This window comes from Meriones unguiculatus, chromosome 3 (genome assembly GCF_030254825.1).
Source record: "Meriones unguiculatus strain TT.TT164.6M chromosome 3, Bangor_MerUng_6.1, whole genome shotgun sequence".
Classification (NCBI taxonomy): domain Eukaryota; kingdom Metazoa; phylum Chordata; class Mammalia; order Rodentia; family Muridae; genus Meriones; species Meriones unguiculatus.
In genome coordinates this window covers 84021977-84037563 of record NC_083351.1, presented here as the reverse complement: position 1 = coordinate 84037563, position 15587 = coordinate 84021977, and the positions used below count along the sequence as shown (strand labels likewise).

The following is a 15587-nucleotide window of genomic DNA, read 5'->3' as shown; positions in this document are numbered from 1 at the left end:
TGAAATTACAGGCATTTGCCTGCTGCATAACATGGGTGCTGATAACAGAAGTAGGGTCCTTTGAAAGAGCAGTAAGTGCTCTTAACCACTAACATCTTTAGTTTTAAAGCAGGATCTCAGACATGTCAGGCTGGCCTCAACTTCCTATGTAGTTAAGGACAACCTTGAACTTCTAATCCTCCTTTCAGGCTTTTGCCACCATCCAGGGCTCCATGTATTCTAGGCAAGCACGCCACCAACTGAGCTACGTGCCGAGACCCTCAGCCCACCCAAGGGCTTCTTATTTGTTGTTGTAGGATCAAATCATACAGCAATGCAGTGTTGACCCAAACAATTCCCTCTACAAATGGCTCTTCCCCATGTGCGACTCTGTGATTCTAATCCCCTCAGCAATCAGTTCCAGGGTCATGCGTCTGCTCTTCTCAAGGAGTTCTGAGTTAAAACTCTCAACAGCACCAGGACCACGTAAAGGTGATGGTTTATCCAACACCACAAACTTTAATAAGCATTAGTCACTGACTCAACCTAGAAGCAGTGAAGACGGTCTTGGATTTTACGTGCAACAAGAAACATGTTATCATTATCTCATATTTCCTTCCTTTTCTCAGAGAGAGTCTCATCATGTAGCACTGGCTGATCTGAAATTCACCTGGAATTCACAGAGATCTGCTGACCTCTGCCTCCTGAGTACTGAGATTGTGTGTGTGTGTGTGTGTGTGTGTGTGTGTGTCCATGCCCAGCCTATTACTTCATATTTCACGATGTTCCAGAGGAAAGTTCATAAAGCAAACAGTCCATCAGCAATGCATTTCCTCTACTAATTATTCTCGGCCTAATGTCTTAAAAATCCTTATACACCTGTTAGGCTTTCCAGTTTATGGCAGTTAGGCTGTCACTTTTATAAACCACTATTGACAATCTTATCCCAGCAGACAAAAGCCTACTGTCAGCACCCCCAAATCCCGGTAGACAACAAATGTTCTCTAGTTCTTTTTTCTGTTTTGTTTTTTATAGGGTGAGGCGGGTTGTTGGGTTGGTTTGTTTGGTTTTAAGACAGGGTGTCTGAGTATCATAATCAGCTGGGAATGACCCTGAACTTCTGATCATGTTCCCACCTTCTGAGCACTGGTATCACAGGTGTGGACCACCATGACACGTTTACATGTTGCTGGGGATTGAACCCAGGGCCTCCCGCACACTAGGCCAGTACTCTACAAAGTGGCACACAGGCACAAGCCCTCCAGTTTTTTTCTAGGCATTATTCATATCTAAGACAACCACAAATGAGTGTGTGGCTCTTGTTCTTTAAAATACTCCACCCTTGATAACTTAGTCGTTGGGAATGAGTGAAGTCCTGAGTGAATGTGTTGAGGTGGGCACACCCATGTCAAGGTCCCCAGTGCCTCAGTCCCATAGAAGTGGCCATGCCTTCCCTGGGTGAGAGTCTGAGGGACTACAAAGCTTTCCTTAGAGTGTGGATGTTGGCAGTGTATACAGAAAATATCTGCTATAACTCCCTGCTTCATCCCAATGTTTACAGACTTAAAGATGGCTCCCTCCAGGGACTGCTCCTTCATGCTGAACCTGCCTCTATATTCAGCTGTATGCAATAACCCCACCTCCCTGTTCAACTATATATAATAAGCATGCTGAGCTCCACCAGAGTGTTTAGATGGTGGAAACAGCTTTTAAACACAGAATGACAAGTGTCATGCACAACATAAGATGGAATGAGGGCAATGAATGGTCCGAACATTTTAATATAAAATGCTTATTATGTGTGTGTATGTGTGTTTTATTTGTTTTGTTTTTACTGTGCCAGGCTTTGAGAGTGTCCAAACAGACTACAGAGAACTAAGCTCTAAATGGGACATGAACGGCAGACCCTCTTCTCCCAAGGCTGAAGGATCACTATGGAAGAGAGGACAGAAAGGTTCTAAGAGCCAGAGGAAGTGGATGACTACAAGTAAACACTGTTTTCTCATAAACAGCAGTCAGCTTCACATATGCACTCACAGCAATTGTGACTGCATAAGACCTGCACAAGCTCCTGCCAGACAATGTCACAGTATGGAGAGGGACGTGAACACAAAGCCCCACCTTTATCCAAGAAGCCATTTGCAGTTGATAGGTGCTGGGAAAGGTGAAGTCGGTTTTACAAATATGCCACCTGTCTTAATTACTTTTATATCACAATGGTGAGACACTGTGACCAAAGCAACGTATAAAAGAGTTTAATTGGGCTTATAGTTTCAAAGGGCTGAAGTTCATGATGGCAGGGAAAAGTGTGGCAGCAGGAACAGCTGCGAGCTCACACCCTAATCCAAAACTAGGAGGCAGAGAGAGGCATACTGGTAACGGCATGAGTTTTCCGAAAGTTCACCTCCCATGATACAACTCCTCCAACAAGGACATGCCTCCTGATTCTACCCAAACAGTTCCATCAACTAGGGACTGAATAATCAAACATATTAGTCTGTGGGAGCCATTGTCATTTAAACCACCACATCCCTCATAGGTAAACCAAGCCACACCAGTGGATAGCCACACTAGAGTATATGGAAAACACAATCTGGATTCAGTACAGATTTTTTTCAAAAAGAAGAGGACACAAATTTGGGTGGGTAGACAGCAGGGGTAGATCTGGAGGGGTTTGAGAAGGGAATGAATATGACCAAAATACGTTGTATGAAATTATCAGAGACCTACTTTTAAAAATAAAGGTAGCTGGGTGATGATAGCACATGTCATTAATCCCCAAGCTTGGGAGGCAGAGGCAGATGCATCTCCGAATTTGAGGCCAGTCTGGTCTACAGAGTGAGTTCCAGGAGAGCCAGGGCTATTCAATAAGAACCTGTCTAGAAAAAGCTAAATGGATGGATGGAGAGACAGACAGACAGACAGATAGATAGATGGATAGAGATAAATAAATATTAGGTGCAGTGGCACATCTCTTTAATCCCAGCACTCAGGAGGCAGAAGCAGGTAATCTCTGAGTTTGTGGAGGCAGAAGCAGGTAATCTCTGAGTTTGAGGACAGCCTGGTCTACAAGCCACAGTTACATCGGGAGCCCCTGTGTCTTAGTTAGGGTTACTGTTATTACTGTGATGGAACACCATGACCAAAGCAAGTTGGGGAGAAAAGAGTTCATTTGGCTTTCACTTCCACATCATAGTCCATCATCAAAGAAAGCAAAGGCAATAATTCAAATAGGAAAGGAACCTGGAAGCAGGAGTTGATGCAGAGGGCATGGAAGGAGTACTGCTTATTGGCTTGTTCCTCCTGGCTTTGCTTAGCCTGCTTTCTTATAGAATCTAGGACCACCAGCCCAGATACAGAACCACATACAATGGGCTGGGCTCTCCTACATCAGTCACTAATGAAGAAAATGCTGGATCTTATGGAGATTGAGTTTCCCCTCCTTTCAGATGACTCTAGCCTGTGTCAAAGTGACATAAAAGTAGTCACCACACCCTGTCTCCAAAAAACCCAAAGGAAAAAAAAAAAAAGCTAAAACAAGAAATATTTTAGAGTCTGTGAAATTGAATGGGAATAGTACAGAGAAGTGAGGAATTTCAGGGAGAGAATTTGGAGGGAGATTGAATCAAAACACATTATATGCATGTATAAAATTCTCAATTTTCTTTCAGTCTTTGAATCTGCCAATAGAAAAAAGTATTTCTTTGTAGAAGGTGGAGGTGTTTCCATAAGATGGGATTTCACTAAATTGCCTAGGCTGGATCACAAATATTGTGATTAGAGGTATGAACCACCACACTTGATTTCTTTCTTTTTTTATGTAGCTAAGACTGGTCTTGAACTCCTGATTCTTCTTCTTTACCTCCCAAATGCTGGGATTATAAGCAAGTAACAGGTGCAGAGCAAATATTCCTTCTTTTAAGAGAAAAAAAAGTGCAACATGGAACATATCCAATATGTATCGTTTAAATTTATTCACTGCATTTGGATCATTCCTACTGTTTAATCTAGACTCCTAAAAGTCTCTTAATAATTGGTAAACTTTGGAGACAATACTGTGTATACTAAGCATTTGCCATAAACAAAAACTGAGAACGTGCCTTCCAGAAAGCAAGAAGATGACTCACTGGCTCATTCAGATCCAAATTTATCTGCCCGCTTATGCAGCATAATACAGCCAAAGGAATGTGATGCACATCTCAGCTATGCCGTTGCTAAATTTTCATCGTGTTTTGAAGTAGGTGCCACTAAAAGGGAGGGCACAGTCATAACATTGGCATTAAAACACTACAAGCAATTGGAGAGGTTTTAAAAATATAAGAACTCAGTAATACATGTTCATCAAGCAGCTTTGGAAAACACACGTGGACAGAAAGAAAAAGAATTAGCCCAAATGCCAAGAAGATTTTGGTGTATATCCCACATCTTCTTTTTTTATTCTTTCTCTCTTTTGAGGCAGATTCTCGTACTGTGGCCCAGGATGGCATGAACTCAACATCCTCCTGTGCCCGCCTCCCAAGTGGCAGGATAACAGGTGTGCCATCATGGCTGGAACATTTTTTAGACTTATTTATTTTGTTATTTTATGTGTATAAATGTTTTGCCTGCATGCATGTGTACGGTGTGAGTGCCCGGTATCCTCAGAGATCAGAAGAGGGTAAGGGAGACTCTGGGACTGGAGTTGCAAATGGTTGTAGCTACCAAATGGATGCTGGAAATGAACCCGGGTCCCCTGCAGCAACAAGCACTCTTAACCAGCCAGCTCCTGGCTCCCACCAGCAATCTTTTAAAAAATACTTTTCACATCAACTGCTTCCTGTAGCACAATCAGTTAACAACACATGAATAGCATCTTCCATGTTTATAACATTTATATACACTCACATACACACACATACATCAATCTCACTTTTTATGAGTACATATCTACTTTAGTCATGTGCCCTAACTTAGTTAACTCCACTGGGATTCTGTATAATCTACACAGCTGTGGGATCCCAGTAAAGAAACAGTAAGTTCAATGCTATTTCTCGAGTCACTTGACTGAGAACATGGGTTTTAACTAAAATAGTAACAACCTAAGAGCTGGTGACCATTTCTAAACACTCTAGGCAACAATTTCCTAACTCATGCCCAGTTGAATTTTTAAGGTGTTTCTTCTTTTTCTTCTTCTTCTTCTTCTTCTTCTTCTTTTCCTGTTATAAACAGTACTGCAGTCAACTTCTTAACTGTGATTTTTATATCTACTGCCTAGGAAGAAACTCTACAAACAAAATTATTCAACCACTTGATGTACCCTTATTAAAAAGCTGTACACTGGGTCGGCAAAATGGCTCAGCAAGCAACACAACCTGAATTTGTTCTCCTGAATGCACATGGTGGAAAGAGAAAATTCACAACCAAAAGCTGTTCTCTGACCTCCATAGGCCTGCATGGACACCCAATCCCATGAACACACAAATGAATAAATAAATGTCATAATATTTTTTAAAACAATCAGTCCTTAACACCAAAAAAGTATGCACTGGAGCAAATTATACCCCAGCAGTGCATGAGCCTTGTAAGCCTTTATAAATAGTCATTTTAAATTTAAAGATTAATTTGGAAGAGTAGATATTCAGCATATACTATAGAAATTAAAATTTTATACACTAAGTATTCTCTAGTAGTCAAAACCAGGGAATCAGTGATAAATATCTAAGGTATTTCACTTTTAGTCTATTTCATTCATTATCATTGTAAATGTGTGCACACACGTCACTATGCACACATGGAAGTACGAGGACAACTTCTGTGGAACAAGTTCTCTCCTTCTACCTTTCTTTACTGGGGTCCCGAGGACTCAACTCAGGTCATCACGCTTCTGTGGCAGTTATCTCCCTATTCCAAAATCCAAGGACTTAATGTAACACAGGTTGACTCAGAAAGACCCTAAGGACCACTTGTCCTTACAATCTTAGAAGATGAGACATACAGAGATCTCCAACTGTCTCTCTTCCACTTTCCTGTCACATTTCTAAATACAAACTCTGTACCCTTGAAATGAAATTCAGGAACACAACCTCCTCAGAGTACACTTTACAGTGCGCACACGCAGACACGTCGACTCACCCCCCAAAGTGTCCTCCGGCCACAATCTCTGCACAGCCGTCTCTTAACACCCAGATGTTACCAACCAAGCCCCACCAGCATCATGAAGGGAAACGCGTATCCTACTGAAAGAACTGAGCCCTCACTGTAACATGCAGACATTTCCCACTGCAAAGATCACCTTTGAATTCCATTTCTTGCTGCCACTGACGTTTTCAATAGTGACACTGAAGGCAACGTTTATAATGCTGGAGTTACTAACAGACAATTTTCGCAGCCTGGACAGAGTTCTGTAGAATTTTCAGAGCTTAGAAAGACCATGCTTGCTCAAAAATATTTCCCCTTTGAGCCTGTCTCAGAATCATTCAGAATCATGTTTGAAGCTTTTTAAAAATACAGAAATTTTCATTCAGTGGGTTTGGAGTGGAGCCAACACATCTGTATTTGTTAAAAAAAAAAAAAAAAAAAAAAACCTCCCCAGTTGATTCATTTGGAGAACCAGAATCAAAAAGCAGTGGTTATATAATAATAAGTGAGGGGTAGTGGTGGCATCCAAAGACCTCAAATCCAAACATTCACATGAAAATCGCCTGTCTTAGTCTGGCTGGTTTGATCACGTTGGCAGAAACTCTATCTTGAGAAGCTGACATTTCAAAAAGGAAAGAGAAGGTCCCAGGCCAGCAGTGCTGGCCTCCAAGTGCAACGCAGTAGATGGGCATATGGTAACGGAATCCCACCACAAGACTTTTGTGGTGCCAGAAACTACAGTATTCACTACTGTAATCATGTGATTCTTTTCCATTTTCAGGAAATGAGGGAAAATGTCCCACTACGTTTGCACATCTTATTAGCATCATAATTGAGCAGCTTCAGGCTGTAGGCAGCAGTTTCTCCCAGTAAAGCTGCTCCACACACGACACAACAAAAGCAGGCTGAGAGAGTAAGATAGGCCATGCAGACACAGGATGTTGCCTTTGACAGAATACCAGTCACTGGGCAGACTGAAATTTCTTGGGAGAAGTTTGCCTCACAAGAATGCAAAACAAGCTAAGAGATCTCTGCCTTCAAACACAGTCTATACCAAATAGAGCCACAGCAGGGGTTTCCATTACTCACCAGATCTGGACTTAATGATATCACTGAACTCATTCTGCCCATCATCAGGCCTGGCTTCAAGGTCCCCATACTTGGCCATCTTAGCTCAATGTAATCCAAAGGCTTTCCCAGGATCCTCTTCTGAAGACTGTTAACTCTGAATATCGGTCCAGCTTGGCATGAATTCCTAAGAGGAATAGGTAAAGTATTGACTAGAAACATACAAATATATTCCTTATTTTTTTTCCTTCTGGCATATGTCTGTGTGTTCACATACGAACGGGGGTGGGTGTGCATTTATGTGTGTGTATGCATGTGTGTGCATGTGCCTGTGGAGGCCAGAGGCTGACACTGGGTGTCTGCCTCAACTGCTGCCCTCCACCGTTTCTGTTAACCCTAGGGATCTCTTAAATCCAGGTTCAAGATCTCTTGAACCCAGGTGTGTGGGATCTCACACATCTGCCAGGTATTTGCATGGGTGATTGGATGAAGTGGCTAGTACTTAACCACTGAGCCATATCCCAGTCCCATCTATTCTAACACACAGTTACATACAGAAACCAGTAAAAACTTACTGAGCCTCTTCCACTGGGAGGCTTACAGACACTAAGCCTCACAAATACTAAGAAATTCATTAGATAATTAATTACTTCATTACCACCCTGATAGTTGACAACAGTACGAGAGAGAAACAAAGTAATAAAGGCATAAAGTGACAGACTAACCTGCCTAGGGTGACTGAGATGGTCTTCTTGAAGAAATGACATTTGAAAAGCCTAGCCTCCAAAGAGAGGAAGAAAGCTAATTAACCAAAAGGGGAAGAAAAAAAGAAGAAGAAGTTGGTATGTGAAATATAAACACCACACAGAACTTGGAGGAATGAGGTCAGTGTATTTGGAGGGTAGACAGCCAAGAGGAAGTAAGTCTCATAGGTGAGGAAGGAAGGTGGGGCGAGAGATTCCTAGAGAGGCTTTGACACCTGTCTGAGGACAATGACGATCAGAAAGGTAACATGGCCTGCTGATATCATGGCTTGTCAGTAGGCCAAAGTAACATGTGGGAACCAGTGAGGTCTACAGCAGATTGGAGGAGTACACTCATTAAAGAACTTAGGTCATGAATAAGGAGATGCTGAATGGAAATTGTTCAGCTCTTCTATGTCTCTGAAACTTTTTCATGCTACTTTGTTGAGGAAAAATAATCTCAATCCTGACCAGTCATCAAATACTACAAAAGCATCAATGGGGCATCACATGATATAGTGGAAAATACAGTGTACCATCTATAGAGTGTTTCTGTGTCCACCATGAGGCTTGCTGTGAACAGACAAATTAGGAGAGGATGTCAAAACAAATGGTCTCGGGGAGTAGGAGATGGGTATGTGGGTAAAGAGCTTCTCTGCCAGCATGACCGCCTGACTTCAATCCCTGTATCAATATTAAAAAGAAAAAAACAAAGAAACACACACAGAGAGAGCAGGCATGTAGCATGCACCTTCAATACCACCACAAGGAACTAGAAACAGGAGGATCATAGCCAATCAATGAGCCTCAGGCTCAGTGAGAAATCTTGTCTCAAAAACTAAGGTGGAGGCATTGGAAGGAGACGCACTATGTCAATCTCTGGCCTCCAGAGTAATATACACCAACACCACAGAGTGAGAGTGAGAATGAGAGAGACCTAACCATCAAATACAATCCTAGGATGAATTCAGAATTTTCAAAGAAGACACTGACATTTAGGCATTATCAATACACCAACGTTAAACTTCAGGACTAATTAATGGTGTTTTTTTGTAGGAGAATACCTTCCATTGTAGGAGACGTGATGAAACAGTCAACAAGTGTGACAATATCTTCAATATCTATGCACTTATATATGTACACTGATATATATGTGCATATATACAAAGTTACACACGGGCAGAGGGAGTAAATTATAAAGAAAGTAAGAGCACTATATGACTATGTGTTATATAGTCTGCTAATCTTTCTGTTTTAATATTACTAATATTACAAGCATCATGTGATTGTAGCCTCAATGAATTAGATGAAAAAAAAATGAGTGAATCCACATGATATTAAATAAAGAAAGTCAGTAAGACTCCAGAACAGCCTGGGCATTAGAGACCTGGGACACTAGCATGCTGAGTGACTCATCTGACACTGGGCAATCCAGAAATGGACAGACTATCCACTGGTTTGGGAAACAGTGAGGACATTAGACAGGGAGGAAGAAATAATGTGTGTGACTGGGATTTTTCTGAGTGTAAAGTTGCTTCTGAGATGTAGAAGGGGAAAGGACAAAAAGCATTTGGAAATACAGATCTGGCCCTAAGGGATGGTATGACTTGTAGCTATGTAGAAACGTGGCTAGCAGTGTTGCCTGATGATACAGACTTTATTCTAAAAGGCTCATCACACCACCTCTGCTGCACATGGGTACCATTCTGAAAAAAACAATCCACTCTTCAGTAACTGTGAGAAACATCTTTAGGGCCGAAGGAACCGAAGATCTTTCCCTGCGGCCTTACACACTCACTAAGAATGCCAGCGAGTCCAGTTCCACACTACTCCTGAGCTTCTTGGATTACGCTGCCCAGAAAGGGGCAAAGTTCAGTTTCTAGTTCAGCATCTGTCTCTTTCCTGACTGCACCCCCCTTTAAGGCTGTCCCAAAGCCAATTCAAATAGTCATTACTTAGGAATATCATAGTTAAGACATGCAAACAGTAATGTGCAGAACAAGTACACTAAATCACACATTAAAACAAGTATCAGAGCCAGGCAAGGTGGCTCATATCCGCAACCCCTGAGGTAGCAGGATCACCGAGAGTTCTAGATCTGCTTGAGCAACATATCGAGACCCAAAAAAACAAATCAGAGGTAGGGCTTATTTCTAGGTTGACAACTCAGTTCTTTAGCAGTTTTAAGATGTTAAAATTAATCTTGTGTGTACATGTGAGTGCCTGCATGTATGTCTGTGTAAACTTGGAAGTGCCTTATGCCCATGAAAGCCAGAATGAGGTAGTCCATTCCCTAAAAATGGAGTTACAGATAGTACTGAGCCACTCGCTGTGTGTGCTGGGAACTGAACCTGGGGCCTCTGCAAGAGTAAGACATGCTGTGAACTGATGGGCCGTCTCCCCAGTCTCAGTCCTTCCATCTAAGAATGAATTGTGCTGCTTCATATCTGGATAACAGTGTTGTGTTCTAATATTTAGCATCCAAGCACTGTAGCATACAATGCTACCTTATCATATAAATAAAAACATTATGAGGCATAATAACTTCTCTTTCTGCAAGCCAGGAAGTAAGCAGAGCCCATTAATAAGAGCAAAATGAGAGTTGAAGCAGTGAAGCAAAGGAACGCTGGTGAATTGTTGAAGCTTTCAGAACCATTTCCTCTCAGTATATGGATTGGGTCATCAGTCTCCCAGACTTTATGGGACAATAAAAAACTTCTCAAATGTTTACTGTAAAATGATTTTACAGTTATTAAGTATTTACAGACCTGGACAAGTGGTGACTCACAGCTATAATCCCAGCACTTGAGAGACGGAGAGAGGAGGGCCCCCGAAATCCTAAGATAGCCTGAGCTACAGAGTAAGCCCCAAACTAGTATGGGCTGCCTGTCTAAAAAATTAAAAACTAAAAGGCTGAGGATTCAATTATGTGGTAGCTTGTGTGTCTACTCAGTGTGTGCATGGGTTTGATGCCTAGAACTCCAAAAACAGAATTAAAGTGAAAAGTGACCAGAAGAAGACTGGCAGCCTGGCATCTGTCAAGCAGTTTTCACCAGGAATGGACCTGTAACCTCAGCTGGAGAATGAGGAGTTCAAAGACACCTCTGCTGCACAGAGTTTAGGCCAGCCTGGGCTACATGAGACTTGATGGGATGGGGGAGACGACGACACCTCCCCACAGAGATGATATTCCTATCTTGAGGTACAAAATTGTGAAAGATTTGCTAAATTTTTATGTGTAGCTTCAATATATTAGAAAACCCAAATCTTTTTCAGAGACTATGTAAACATTTCATTATGTAAAGTCCTGGTTGCCTGTGAAAAATCCTCTTTCCTGGAATAAGCTCCTTTGAAAGACAAGCCCAGGGCTCTACTTCACACCTGGCTTTAGCCAGGGCCTCCACAGCAAGGCTTCTCAAAGAGAACTCCACTCTATTAAAAAGACACCACTTACTAACCCTTCATCCTTTACACATGTGACATAAGACTTGCTCACTCCTGCACATTTAATAAATAAATATTTCAAATGATTCTTTAAATTTATGTGTGAATGTCTGCTTTGTGTGTGTACCTCATGCCCAAGGAGGCCAGAGAAGGGAATAAGAAACTGAACCTGTAATTGCTCTTAACCACTGAGCCATCTTTAAAAATTGACACCTCACTTCAAGTTTTTTAAGAAAAAAGTTAACTTGTACACGAATTTGGTTTCATTTGCAGACGGCCAATAATGCTATTTCATTATAATGTCTGATTCTGCCCATGTTTCTTGGGATAATTTTTCCAATTTTCTCTTCTTGATAATGCAAATTCCCTACTATGCTGCAAAAACGTAGCAGGAAAAAAAAAACATCAATGAGCATGAAAAGAATGAAGGGGAAAGACACTAAACAGAAGGTCATTTAAACAACATTTAACAGCCACTCATGTCGCAGGAGCACCAGGTTGAGGAAGAGAGTTTAAGGAAACCTCCCTCCAAACTGCCAGATGCAAGCCAGGCGTGAGGGTGCACACCTACAAACCCAGCTATTTTGGAGGCTGAAGCAAGAGGAGTGTCAGTTCAAGGCCAGCCTAGGCCAAATACTCAGATCCTTTCTCAAAATACAAAAATAAAATGCTACAGCAATTATAACTAGCTGTCTGGACAGAATCAAAGCATTCTGGGTAACAATGTGTCCCAAAGAGGCTCCACTTCCACCCACACCTGTGGAATGGAAGAAGCCACACTCCACACAGAGAAAAAGGAGAAAATAGAAGTGAATGACCAGGAGGTTGTGCTAGGAGCCATACACAATTGCTGCCCACCTTCTTCGCTCAAAATGACAGCAGGTGAAGGTCAGCAAAGGTTCCCGCACTGAAACGGAGCCGCACCTCTGCACGTGCACTACTTCCTCCTTCAGCGGGAGGCCTGGGGTGGCAGCTTCATAAGCAATAGCTCAAGGATATGCAACATCCAAAAGTGTCATCATAAAGGAATATTCAACCATGTGCAGCTGTGGTGGAAAGCTGTTTTTAGTCCTGCAAACACTATTCACTCACTATTATCCAAAAGCTAGGAAGGCTGGAGATAGTAGAGAGGAAACGGGAGGAACAAGTGTGCCATTCTGCTTGTGAAGGAAACCGCTGAGTGCCAAGAACTGCCATTCACACTAGGAAGCGCTCCAGGGAACGTTAATACCACTGTGATTAATGCTGTTTACAGGCGCAATAAATTTTGGATAAACATCCAAAGGAGAGTTAAAGAGCTATCTCGAAGGTCTCGTGAACGCCAGTGAAAGGAGCAGGGGGTGAAGGGAGCAGGGAATGGCTTCAGCGGAACGGCCTCGCCCCTCACTGCCTTGTCCTGGCTGAACGACCAACGAGCTTCGAATTCCTCCAGCTCTTGCAGGCCCAACTACTATAGGCAGGCTTCGTCCCCAGCTCCAAGCAGCAGCCAGCCCCTCGAGAGTCCAGCCTCACTTCAGAGGCCCGGGATAAGTTCCACCGGAACGGACGAGGCTGCTGCCGCGCCATCCAGGAGATCCCGTCTCTCCTGGAACCCGTGCGCTCTGGCCGCGGTCCGCGCAAGGCGTGCAGAGCCCACCTCTCCAGATTCTGGTGACCAAGGTGATCTGAAGCTGGGAGGATAAGGGATGCTACCTCGGAGACTCCAGAGAGTGAGGCCTGGAATTACACCCAGGCTCTCCAATTTTGGGGTTTTTAAAAAGGCTGGTCCCTGGCTCTCGGGGTCACACGTTTTCTCCTCCCCTTGAAATAACCCTGGAACGCCACAGGGTCGGAATCTAGGGACTTGAAAAGTCTCTTTGAACAATGTGCCTTCTAAAAGTTGCACAGCCTACAATTAGCTCTTTGTTGGTTTTGTAAGTGGCCTTGGGCAAGCAGAGCCTAAAACTCAGGCCAAAGAAGGGCATGAATTACCTTGTCAGTTGCTGTAAGGGATGCCAAGAGTCCGGAAAAGCAGGCGCCCGCGCGGGACTGCGCACCAGTGAGGTCCCCCTATCCCCTCAGCCTCTCCAGAGCTGCAGGCGGGAGCGGGCGATCTGGCCACACTGGAGCCCCACCCTTGAGAACTGCAACCACACAGAGGTCGAACACGCCCTCAGCCTGGAGGCCGGTAAGGAAGCGCTCCCCAGCCCTCGGACCGCACCACCGCCCTCCCCACCCTCTCCTCCGGGACACCACCCGGGCCCCGCCTTCCCGGGATCGGAGGTGTGTGACAAGCTCTCTGAAGAGGCCACGACCCCTCCTGGAGATCGCTAGCCCTGCGCCCCGCTCCAGGCGACGAACCGACAGGAGACAGACACCCTCTTCTCTCGGGGAGGGACAAGACCACAGCCCTGAACTAGCCGGAGGAATTTGAGACCTGGGCGACTAGTACAGATTCCCACCTTCTCACCCCAGCACTCATCCCAGGAGGGCACACTGAGCTAACAGGGAAAGTGCAGAAGTTGGCTACAGCTTCCACTCGGGAACAACGGCGGAGGAGCCGCACAAAGGTCCCATCTCCTCTCACCCCCGCCCGGCTCCCCTGGGGACTGCGGTCACGTTACCCAGCCCCAAGCTTCAATAATGCATGGGCTTACCTGCTCGCCAAGTCCCAGAGGCCCAAGGGCTCCTCTGGGCGTGTTCGGGTCCTAGGAAGCCGGGTGTGCGGGGAGCCTGCGTTGGGCGTTAGGAGAATTTTGGTTTGCTTTTTTTTTCTTTTCTTTTCTTTCTTTCTTCCTTTTTCTTTCTTTCTTTTTTAAATGAAACGCGGAAAGCCAGACAAGATCCAAAAGAGGAAAAAGAAATTGACACCCGATTGGAAACGCCCCCTGACTTGTGCAATCTTCCTGCCGGGTAGTTCCGCCAAAAACAAAACAGTCCAAATGCTAGTCCAGCAGCAGGCGCACGCTGGAGTTTTCCGTCTGCAGGACCGACCGGAAAGAAAAGGGGTGCCGCTCCCTGAGGTCGCCCGATGCGCTGAGGCAGGCAGCGGCTCCACCTGGGCCCTGGGCGGGAGAAATCCCGCGCCCTGAGCTGCCTGCTCCCCTCCCCCGGGGAAGGGCGACTCCACAACTTTGTGCTGGAGAGCTGCTCGCGGCTCCGGCTCCTCCTCCCGGTCCTCCCCGCCGCCGCCGGCCCCTTTGTTGGAGAGCGAGGGTGGAGTGCTGCTTGGTCGGCCTGCCACCCCGGGAAGGGGCTCGTGTCTCCAGCAGGGAGAGCCCAGCCCCGGAGCGGCGGATCCCGCAGGTCGGATCTGCTGCCTCGCCACTCCAGCGTCCCCGGCCTCCGGCCCTACAACTTTGTTCTCGGAGAGATCGGTCCCTCTCGGCCCCTGGTTCGGCCCTGCCCCGGCCTGGGAAGCCACCGCGGGCCGGGCTCCCAGAACGTGGCGCCTCGGGTCACCTGACCGCGGGCCCGGTCAATCAGCGCTAGCCTTAAGCGCCCTCCCCGCCCGCAGCCGCTAGCTCCGTGCGGCGCGCGGTGCGGGAATCCCGGAACCAGTCGTGCGTGCTGGGATTCAGAAGCTGGAAATAGACACTGCGCGCACGCACGGGGCCCTTTATTCAATTTGTCCGAAAATTCGTGTCACGCCCCCCTAAGGCACACTGAGTGTCTGTTAGGGTGATTTTTTTTTAACTTTAATTTAGATAAATCTCGACCAGCTTGCCAACTCTTCCCTTCTTAGTTTACTGTCGTTGTTGGGTTTGGGCTTCTAAATCTAAGCGTGTATTTCTTGTATGCAGTTCTCTTAGTATCGCTTTAAATGCTGTGAAAATAACCCCAAGTGCTGTTACGTTTTCATTCATATACACAAATAGCGTGTTGCTGAGATTTAAATTTTTTACTGTGTATGTGTGTGTTCACACACATGGTGTGTGGAGTTGTGGTGTCAGTGACAGCGCTCCTGTGAAGTCCCAGGAAAACTTGTAAAGACAGTTCTCGCCTTATATCTTTATGTGGGAGCCAGGGATGGAACTCAGACTTTAGCACTTAACAGAGGCTTTACCAGGCAACCCCATCTGCCAAACCTTTTTCTTTTCTATTCTTCCAAGCAAACATACATCTGTTTGCAGAACTTGTTGCAAGCTTATGGGGTTAGCCAAAAGCTGACTTAGACTAAATGGAAGTTATGTTGTGTGCATTTTGTCTTATTACTCGTTTCATTTTAACGAGTTCCTGTGATTGTTTTCATGGTCC

The 15587-nt window shown here is 44.8% G+C and overlaps 1 protein-coding gene across 2 annotated transcripts in view; it reads right to left on the bottom strand.

The window, feature by feature from the left end:
- Utrn (utrophin) overlaps positions 1-14903 on the bottom strand; it is a 524212-nt gene extending 509309 nt beyond the window's left edge. The window contains exons 1-3 of one of the 2 annotated variants that reach the window (XM_060380271.1): positions 13988-14903; positions 13323-13474; positions 7186-7351 (exon numbers count right to left, since the gene is read on the bottom strand). In XM_060380271.1, the coding sequence (XP_060236254.1) occupies positions 7186-7264 (79 nt within the window). In that variant the 5' untranslated portion in view covers positions 7265-7351; positions 13323-13474; positions 13988-14903. The remainder of the gene's footprint in view (positions 1-7185; positions 7352-13322; positions 13475-13987) is intronic. The other variant, XM_060380270.1, reaches the window with a different exon arrangement.
- Between the last annotated feature and the right edge of the window lie 684 nt (positions 14904-15587).